Source organism: Hippocampus comes, unplaced genomic scaffold (assembly GCF_001891065.2).
Source record: "Hippocampus comes isolate QL1 unplaced genomic scaffold, H_comes_QL1_v1.1 scaffold119, whole genome shotgun sequence".
NCBI lineage: Eukaryota > Metazoa > Chordata > Actinopteri > Syngnathiformes > Syngnathidae > Hippocampus > Hippocampus comes.
In genome coordinates this window covers 855314-865598 of record NW_017805494.1, presented here as the reverse complement: position 1 = coordinate 865598, position 10285 = coordinate 855314, and the positions used below count along the sequence as shown (strand labels likewise).

Here is a 10285-nt window from a genome sequence, read left to right as displayed (position 1 = left end):
CCAGCTCGCAAAGGAGTTCCTCTGTACGCCGGCATCATCAATGCAATGTGAGCTTGTGTTTTCCACAGTAGGGGAAATAGCATGCAAGAAACGCAACAGACTCAAATTCACCTTATTATTCTGAATAAAGATTTTTGAAGACAAAGCTAACAAGCATCCTCATTCACATAATTTCACATTATTCAAACATAATGAATAATACAATATGAATGCACAGATGTCAATGATACTGGATACACTTCGTCATCAAATCACTCAGTGCAGTCTGTCAAGTGGGTTGCCTGCAGGGATTTTGAAAGTCCAGCAGGTGTCAGTGGTCAGCGACACAGTATCAACACCGTGTGTCATTGTGTCAACACGCTTCATGACGCCTCATGGACCCATCACTACCCATCACAACAAAGTAGCAAAAAACCTATGACGGAAAACAAAACGTGACAGGAGAACACAGTGATCCAACAAAGACTGACAGAACCCAGGGAACTAAATACAAGCAAAGTGACGAGACAACGAGAAACCCCTGGACGAAAGGGTTGAGGGAGCTGATTGGTTAACACACAAGGACACGGATGACGAGAACAGGTGGGGAGGGCACATGAGGGAACAAAAGCAAATGTAACATAAACAAAACAAAAACGTAACACTATAGTGGTGAAGAAAGACAATTGTCATTTGTATGTCATATAATCAATGTTGCAGTTACTGTAATAGAAATCAAGAAAACAGTGGAGGCAGCAGGAAAATTTCAACCACAGGCTCGACCTATCTATCGATCTATCTATCTATCATGATTTGGGGGATTATGTTCAATTGCAGGCTCTGGCCTGCCTGTGTGTAGTAGTTTGCATGTTCTCGCAGGCACGTGGGTTTTCTCCGGGTACCGGGTTCCATCCACATTCCAAAAACATGCATGGTGGATTAATTGTGTGATTGTGAGTGTGAATTGTTGTTGTCTGTGTGTGCCCTGATATTGGCTGGCAACCAGTTCAGGGTGTACTGCAGTCAGCTGGGATAAGATTGCACGCCTGCGACGCTCGTGAGGATAAAGCGGTTCGGATAATGGATGGATGGTGGGTGTACATGGGACACACTCCATTCCAGTAGACGGCGGTAATGCACGTAAACGTTTCTAGTCAACCGCCATAAAACGCAAGCAGCAGCAACAGCAGCAGATGAGGAGTCAGAAGAAGAAGAAGAAGAAGAAGAAGAAGAAGAAGAAGAAGAAAAAGAAAAAGAAGAAGAAAAAGAAGACAGGAGGAGCAGTAGCAGAAAGCTGAAGCATAATCGTCTGTGTCAAGTGCTCTTTGGTGAGCAGTTTTGCAAATTAACAAGTAAACGTACTTCTCTGATGCCGATTAATAACAAACTGTGGCCTACATTTGGGAAGCAGTTAACAGTACGTCAATTTAAAAGTACGTAATAGTAATTTTGCTGTGCCCGGGTTACGGTTAAACTGGCTTGCAGACTCACTGGCTACCGATTCCATCTGTGGTCTTTGTGGCAATGTCAGTCCAGTAATGTTGTTTTTCCTGTCTGCAGATTCGTCACGAGCTAAATCGAAATTGTTCAGCTGCATACCTGGTAAGAAGTTATTCAATAAACGTGTGAAACACAACATCTCTTTTGGCTGCAAGAGATTGTAAACAGAGGGGAAAAATAACACGCACACACAGAGTTGACCCCTTGACGCGACAGAGTAAAGCAGCACCTTCGGGGGAAACAAAAACATCACTCGTTTTCACAGGCGCAGAATTTGTATTTGCAGTTCTAAAGTTCCCCTGCGAGGGCAAACTTAATCTGGCGCACAACGTATTCGCCCATCTCAACTGGCTTCTGGGATTCAACTTGACGCGATCGTGTTGGTTGTATTCACCTCAATTAAAGTTCATACCTGGCGCTCCCCCTGACTCACATGCGCCGAAATCAATGATGACAAGTACAGGTATGCGTGGATGTAAAAATAATTGATGCCAGAAAGAAGCATTAATGTAGATGAAGCAATATTGTAATCGGCTCAATGCAATATAGAGGGGTTGTCCTTTTCTGCATCTCCCACAATGCATGGTTGTGAGCCACAACCATCGCTGCTGGTTGAGCAGTCTGAAGAGAGCTTTACATACACGCAGACGTGCTGTTGTTTCACTTGTCTTCGTCATTAGTTTTCGTAAAAGAAGATAAGTATACAACACCCTGGACAGCTCACTGTGTGTAATTTGAAGCTTTATAATTTACTTTAACATAAGTGAACATTTTCGGTGGGCCGGTGATCAAGTGGTTAGCGCGCCGACTTCACAGTGCAGAGGTTGTGCGTTCGATCCCGGCTCGGGCCTTCCTGTAATGGAGTTTGCGTGTTATCCCCGTGCCTGCGTGGGTTTTTTCCGGGTACTCCGGTTTCCTCCCACATGCCAAATACATGCATGGCAGGCTGATTGAACACTCTAAATTGTCCCGAGGTCTCAGCGTGAGTGCAGATGGCTGTTCATCTATCTATGTATGCCCTGCGATTGGCTGGCAACTGTTTCAGTGTGTCCTCTGCCTGAAGACAGCTGCAGCATGCCACGCAACCCTTATGAGGATATAGCGGTTCAGAAAATGGATGGATAAGTGCTCATTTTGATTCCAATGTCTGGCTTGTATGCCATTTTTTTTTTCATGCCAATTTTTCATGGAACAGCTTGAAGTGACAAACAAACTTCATATTTATAGAGCAGTTTAAAACAGCCGCCGCTGTACATCGAGCAAAAATAATTTATAAAACATCAAACAAAACAAACACATTTCAGAGCAAATATTAGGTAAATCTGGTTAATCTGCTGCGAGTAAATCATCAAATCTATTTCCTTCAGCCAGTAGGTGGCCTGACCTTTCTTTCTTTTTTTCTGTAGTCCTCTTGTACTTCATGGCGCGTAGAGCCAACCATAGCAACCAGGTCTCTCCATCTGGGTCTATTATGGGCAAGATGTTGAGCTTGTGCCGGGGTCACCATGCAGGCCCCAAGGTCCAGGGCTATTACGTCTAGCCAGCGACTGCGGGGGGCACCTCTGGGTCGTCTCCAGCCAGCTTGCTGGGGGTTGAAGGCCAAGGTGGTGCTGGGTGGGTGTTCCTGGGGCAGGCGGATGACATGGCGAAAAAAAAAATTGTTGCAAAGCCTACGAAAGACACTCAAGGCAGCTTTTGACACAGTGAACCATGGGTCTCTCCGGAACATCTTAAAATCCCTCGGAGTACCAACCGAGATCACCACACTCTTAAAACAACTGTACCAGGGTGCGGAAAGCTGTGTACGTGTGAATGGCCAAGACTCCGAGTGGTTCCCCATCAACAGCAGGGTAAGGCAGGGATATGATGCTGCTCCAGAGCTCTTTAACTGCATCATTGACCACCTGATATCAAGAGTCTGTGAGCGGATTCCTGGAGTGCCACTCGTCAACTGCATTCTCAAGGACCTCGAGTATGCTGATGACACCGTCCTATTCAGCGAGACTGCCGATAAGCGTCGTGAGGCTCTCAGAGCGTTCAATGAGGAGTCCAAAAAGCTTACCCGAAAGATAAGTTGGGCCAAGACAGAATTGATGCATGTTGGCAATGGACCTGACCCACCATCTTTAGTATTTGATGGCACCCCTGTCCACTTTGTCTCCACCTTAAATACAGTGAAACTCCTCTACAACGAAATCATGTTTGCAGCAAGAAATTTTTCACAACAGTTTTTTCACTGTAGCAAATTTGATCTCAGATGTAAATATACATGCAAATTTTCATCGATTTTGGTGTACCGTTCAACCATGGCTGCGTTTAAAAAAAAAAAAAAAATTCTACTTGTGAGCAATTTAAAAAAAGGTCCACTTGGGTTTTCTCCGGGTCCTCCGGTTTCCTCCGACATTCCAAAAACATGCGTGGCACGTTAATGGAACACTCTAAATTGTCCCTAGGTGTGAATGCGAGCACGGATGGTTGTTTGTCTCTGTGTCTCTGCGATTGGTTGGCAACCGGTTCAGGGTGTCCCCCGCCTACTGCCCGAAGACGGCTGGGTCTTTCTTTTTTTCTGTAGTCCTCTTGTACTTCATGGCGCGTAGAGCCAACCATAGCAACCAGGTCTCTCCATCTGGGTCTATTATGGGCAAGATGTTGAGCTTGTGCCGGGGTCACCATGCAGGCCCCAAGGTCCAGGGCTATTACGTCTAGCCAGCGACTGCGGGGGGCACCTCTGGGTCGTCTCCAGCCAGCTTGCTGGGGGTTGAAGGCCAAGGTGGTGCTGGGTGGGTGTTCCTGGGGCAGGCGGATGACATGGCGAAAAAAAAAATTGTTGCAAAGCCTACGAAAGACACTCAAGGCAGCTTTTGACACAGTGAACCATGGGTCTCTCCGGAACATCTTAAAATCCCTCGGAGTACCAACCGAGATCACCACACTCTTAAAACAACTGTACCAGGGTGCGGAAAGCTGTGTACGTGTGAATGGCCAAGACTCCGAGTGGTTCCCCATCAACAGCAGGGTAAGGCAGGGATATGATGCTGCTCCAGAGCTCTTTAACTGCATCATTGACCACCTGATATCAAGAGTCTGTGAGCGGATTCCTGGAGTGCCACTCGTCAACTGCATTCTCAAGGACCTCGAGTATGCTGATGACACCGTCCTATTCAGCGAGACTGCCGATAAGCGTCGTGAGGCTCTCAGAGCGTTCAATGAGGAGTCCAAAAAGCTTACCCGAAAGATAAGTTGGGCCAAGACAGAATTGATGCATGTTGGCAATGGACCTGACCCACCATCTTTAGTATTTGATGGCACCCCTGTCCACTTTGTCTCCACCTTAAATACAGTGAAACTCCTCTACAACGAAATCATGTTTGCAGCAAGAAATTTTTCACAACAGTTTTTTCACTGTAGCAAATTTGATCTCAGATGTAAATATACATGCAAATTTTCATCGATTTTGGTGTACCGTTCAACCATGGCTGCGTTTAAAAAAAAAAAAAAAATTCTACTTGTGAGCAATTTAAAAAAAGGTCCACTTGGGTTTTCTCCGGGTCCTCCGGTTTCCTCCGACATTCCAAAAACATGCGTGGCACGTTAATGGAACACTCTAAATTGTCCCTAGGTGTGAATGCGAGCACGGATGGTTGTTTGTCTCTGTGTCTCTGCGATTGGTTGGCAACCGGTTCAGGGTGTCCCCCGCCTACTGCCCGAAGACGGCTGGGATAGGCTCCAGCATGACCGTGACCCTTGTGAGGATAAGTGGATCAGAAAATAGATAGGTGGATGATTATGTTAGCCCTGGTGTGGGTGTGCAAAGTTGAATGTGTTTCCATGCATGTTGAGACCCTCAAAAGTAGCGTTCTTTTCTTGGAAAACTGTGCATTGCCACAGCAACAGTATTTTACAAAAACTCACAAATTTCATGTTTTAACATCATGATGGACAAATATGGAGTAGCTCTGTTAATCCTGTGAGAAAAATATAAGAGTAAAACATATATTTCCTTTAGCCAGTAGGTGGCACCACCACTACTATTAACGTTAAGTTCTTAGACGTCTTCATACCTGCACTATCATCCATCCATCCATTTTCTCAAGTCCAACTTTATTGTCGAATGTGCTGTACAGCACAGATGAAATTTCTTCCCTCTCAAGACAACATGCAACAAGAGGAGCCGCTGCGGGTAACCGCGTCGCCATCAAAAGAAAAGTTAACATAAAATTACAAAATAATACAAGACAACACATAAAAACACATCCGCTTATCCTCACAAGGGTCGCGGGTCGTGCTGTAGCCTATCCCAACCGTCTTCAGGCAGTAGGCGGGGGACACCCTGAACTGGTTGCCAGCCAATCGCAGGGTACACATGGGCAAACAGCCATTTGGCTCTCGGAGCCTTTTTTCTTTTTTGTCTTGGCCTTTTACATATACTGTACCACCAAATTTTCATAGATGTAGGTGAAATGTACAACTAGTACTGCTTTATCTTCTTTTTTTTAATTTTCTTAAATTTTTTTTTTTTTTTTAAATTCTACAATTAATGAATAAAAGTTATAAAATGAATCTATGTATGAATTCAATCCAATCCTATCTTTGCTTGCAGTGGATGCTGGCCTTCGATCGATCATGATTTCACATGGTTTCAAGAGTAGCAAACAGGACTTTACCTTTGGCCCTTGGAAAGTTACAGCTGCCAAAAACCATATAATGAAATCTAAAGATGTTGAAAGGTGAGATGTAATTTTATTTATTTTTGGGGGGGGGGGCAGTCAGTTGTAGATTCCTTGCCATTTGTTTTAAGGGCGCACACACAAAGCAATTTGTGCTGTGCTTCAGTATCCTTGACACATACATGCAGGTAAAAGAATAATTACAGTACATTAAATGTTAACAAAGTGGAAAAAGTTCGATTTTCCTGGAATTCCGGATTTAAAAATTTTCATGAAAATTCCTCTGGAAAATTGAGCAAAAATTGCCTAAAATTAATCCGGATATGAGTTGACAACATTGAACGAACACGCGTTTGAGTTTGTTGTTTTGCTTTCACGAGCGTAGCCATGTTGAGGCACGAACACTCGTAACAGTAAAGAGATTTTCGTCTCTTTCATAAACACACTTGCTAACCCCCAGTGGAACGAATAAAAGACGCCGTGGACAAGACAGTTGTAGTAAAAAAATATATAATTAGACAAAAAGGGAAACACACAGATTAGCAGAAAAAAACGTGTCCGTCCGACTTCGAGCGTCGTGTCGTCTCGGCGAGCTTAGTTTAGCTGTTGTCGTAGGTCAAAGCTTCTTTGATCTGTGACGTTGGTTGCGTCGGCCCTGATTGGTTGAAACCACAAGACGCGCTCGTGCGTACATGTTCGTGCTGACGTATATATATATATAATATGTGTGTGTGTGTATATCTATATACTGTATATATACACAATTTTTTTTTCCGGAATTTTCTGGAAAGTCCACTTTCATCTCTGTATATCAATTTATTACACATAAATTAGAGTGAAATAATTTCAAGCTTTTATTTTTTTGTTGGTAATTTTGATGATTGTGGTTTACAGATAGTGAAAGACTAAAATTCAGTGTCTCAGAAATTCACAATATCATAGACAGTAATCCCTCGTTTATCGCAGGGGTTACGTTCCAAAAAGAACCAGTGATAAGTGAAATCCCTGAAGTAGGATTGATTTTAAAAAAAAGCAAAAAAATGCGAGAGGGAGCAACATTTGACATTTGACAATAAAGTTGTACAGTCAAACCTGGGTTTTCGAACGTCTCTGTTCTCAACCAAATCGATTTTCGACCAAAAATTTCGAGTTTTTTATGCCTCGGATGACGACCGAATTTCGGTTCTCGAACAAACTGAGCGCACTTGAATGCGTTACTTGACTCCTCTCGCCTTCTTTACACGAGGAAGTCATGCTTCCTCGGGTAGACAAGGAAGTGACGCTTCCTCGTTTAGCGTTCCATGGTGAACAGACGTGTTCAATAAAGATTTTTTTTAAAGAAGAGCGTGGTTTCGGTTTTCGAACAAATCGGTTTTCGAACAGCCTTCTGGAACAGATTATGGTCAAAAACCGAGGTATGTGACTGTACTTGGTACTTGATAGTCAGCTTTATTTTTTACAGTTATTATACAATATTGAACTATGTCTACAATGCCGAGGCGATTGCTCTCAGACTGCAAGGGAAGCTCAGCTTCCCCTAAAATGTCAAAAAGTAAGTGATCAAATATATGTGTGTATGTACAATTGTGTGGACATGTCATTGACTAAATATGCGCTACAACGCGCTCAACTTTTGTTCCGAATCAGCTTCTTATTACTGGTTACGACGCGACTCTCTTCTCATTCATTCCCGTAGCTTCACTGTGCTTTAAACTGTGTGGACGCTGAGCGTCGACCGCGCGGATGCTGGGCATCTCGAGAGTTCAGGTTGTCCCAATGCATTGAAATGAGACGAGTCATTGGATAAATGCTGGTTTTGTCCCGCCCAATGGGCGCTCAGCGTCTCTGGGAGTCCATGGACAGTGGGCGTTTTTCAGCTTTTCTGCATGATGATTGTCTGAGGGTGAATCTCTTTTTGATTGACAGCGAAATGAGCCAATCACCGATCTTATGGTGAAGGCATCCTTTTCATTTTTTAAAAAAGGAACGGAGAGTAGAATTCACGTATAAAATAAACGGACACATTTTATGATGTAGGCCGAAATTGAGCTTCCCCTCCTTTGACAGACCAGCATCCGCCGCTGATACAATGAAACCAAAGACCAAAAATTTGCAAATGTAAATTTGGCAAGCTGTACAGAGATGAGGTGTGGAGACTGTTCACGTAGGTCAGTGCCTTAGCCAATCAGGATGCAGAACGCAATTAACTGTTTACAAGCATTAAAAAAAAGTGCACTAAAAAAATCCGTGAAACAGCGAAGCCGCGGAAAGTGAACTGCGTTAGAGCGAGGGATCACTGTAAGACCAAATAAGGATGTTTTCAGCACAAATATCAGGGTTCGTGCTTGGCAATATGGAAACAAAATTTTCCATCATGATGTAGGCCATTGTATATCTCGATAGCGATATACCACCATATATTTGTTATTCTTGAAAAAGTTGTACATGATTGCAAACATTTCCTCACTTTATTTTGGAGGGACATTAAACAGACCCATATCACGAGAACTGCATCCAGTTGTGCTACATTACAAAATTACAAATAAGTAGTCTACGTATTATTGGACAAATGCAGATATCAATCCAAATAAGAGGCGTGGAAATAATACTCCTGAAAGAAATTGATCAAATTCAATTTAATGAAAAGATGAGCTCTACAGTAAGGTAATTTTGAGAATATTCATTGTGTAGATGTCAAAATAAAAACTCTGGATTGTATTGTGAAAACAAAACATATTTGCAACATTTTATGTATTCAATATACTCTCTGCATAATTTTTTTTAATTGCTTATCCTCAATATTACTATACTTTTTATCTTTTCGGCCACTTCTCCCTGCTGGCGTATGGGACACAGTAACAACCATAACAATCATTTCCTATTTAGCGGTGTGTTAAGTATTTGTATTCTTTTCCCTCCAGACACTAAATTGCCTCTTTACTTGTTAAAGCTAGACATCTCTGAAGCGTACTCAGCCACCCAAGCACTTAAGTAGGTCTTTCACAATCGATAACGTTAGGTTCGCTTAGCAAATAGCATTAGTTTTCTGTCTTTAGCTGTATATAAATATTCCCATAATCCTTTCATGAGAATGATACTAAAGTTTATTTTTTCGCCACTATGGAGACTGTAATTACTGACGTAGGAGAGAAATTGCAGTATTTATGCCACACTCTCTCTCTCTCTCTCTCTCTCTCTCTCTCTCTCTCTCTCTCTCTCTCTCTCTCTCTCTTTTCCCCCCCAACTCATCAACAGGCTCATTCGATAATCTTCTGTATTTCATCGTCTTGATTTACTTAGCGATGAAAATAGTTTTGATGTTAACAGGGCCGGCGTTAGCCATTTTGATGCACTAAGCATAAATGCTTTGTGGTGCCCCCCCCCCCCACACACACACCACAGCCCCCCCTGAAAGAAATGAACAATATCTATTGTATTTGTCTAGTATTTGTCAGTTTTGCGTTATTTTACAAAATAACGTCTCAACATGAATGTTTCCAAAACTTTCCCAAAAATAAGAGCTGAATATGTCACGTTTTGGGCAAGCCGAATTAAGTTTGGATCCCAAAAGTGTAGACGTGAACAAGGTCGCCGTAGCAAAAATGTTTTAATACAAAAATCGCACCGACAAAGAGTAACATAAAGCGCTGGTCAAAACAAGGACCAGGACACACAAAAACGAATAACAAAAAGCGCTTGCACAAAAGGCAAGAGAGGAAAACAAAAACCGAGAATACAAACGAAATAAAACAACGAATCAACTACACGCAAGAAAAAGCCAAATCACAAAACAAAGCCATACTTACACCATAAATGGTACAGAGAGTTCAAAAAGCGAAAACGACGAGATCAATAGCAAAGGGTCTATGACAGACATGGGCAAACTACGGCCCGCGGGCCGGATCCGGCCCGTTGGTCTTTTTAATCCGGCCCGCCGAAGGTTGGTACAGTACACAATTAAGGTTCGATGTAAATTATTGCATTCATTTCATTTGGACTTGTAATACAGGCATTTAAACGCCAGGTGGCGCAGTTACTTGAAGTCGCAGAGCACAAGGAGGGAGGGGGAGACGATACGGAAGCCCGGAGTAGCACTAACTCAAGTAAGTCGCGCTCGATACGACGAAATAGATGTATCC

At 42.9% G+C, this 10285-nt stretch overlaps 1 protein-coding gene across 5 annotated transcripts in view; it reads left to right on the top strand.

Moving 5' to 3' along the window:
* The first annotated feature begins 1217 nt into the window (after positions 1–1217).
* The window catches only part of tiprl (TIP41, TOR signaling pathway regulator-like (S. cerevisiae)), a 24760-nt gene continuing 15692 nt past the window's right edge, over positions 1218–10285 (top strand). For 2 of the 5 annotated variants that reach the window (XM_019876245.1, XM_019876243.1), the window contains exons 1-4: positions 1222–1412; positions 1540–1581; positions 1766–1942; positions 6080–6206. In XM_019876245.1, coding sequence (XP_019731804.1) covers positions 1349–1412; positions 1540–1581; positions 1766–1942; positions 6080–6206 — 410 coding nt within the window. In that variant the 5' untranslated portion in view covers positions 1222–1348. Of the gene's footprint in view, positions 1413–1539; positions 1582–1765; positions 1943–6079; positions 6207–10285 lie in introns of all 5 variants that reach the window. The other 3 variants (XM_019876247.1, XM_019876246.1, XM_019876244.1) reach the window with 3 other exon arrangements.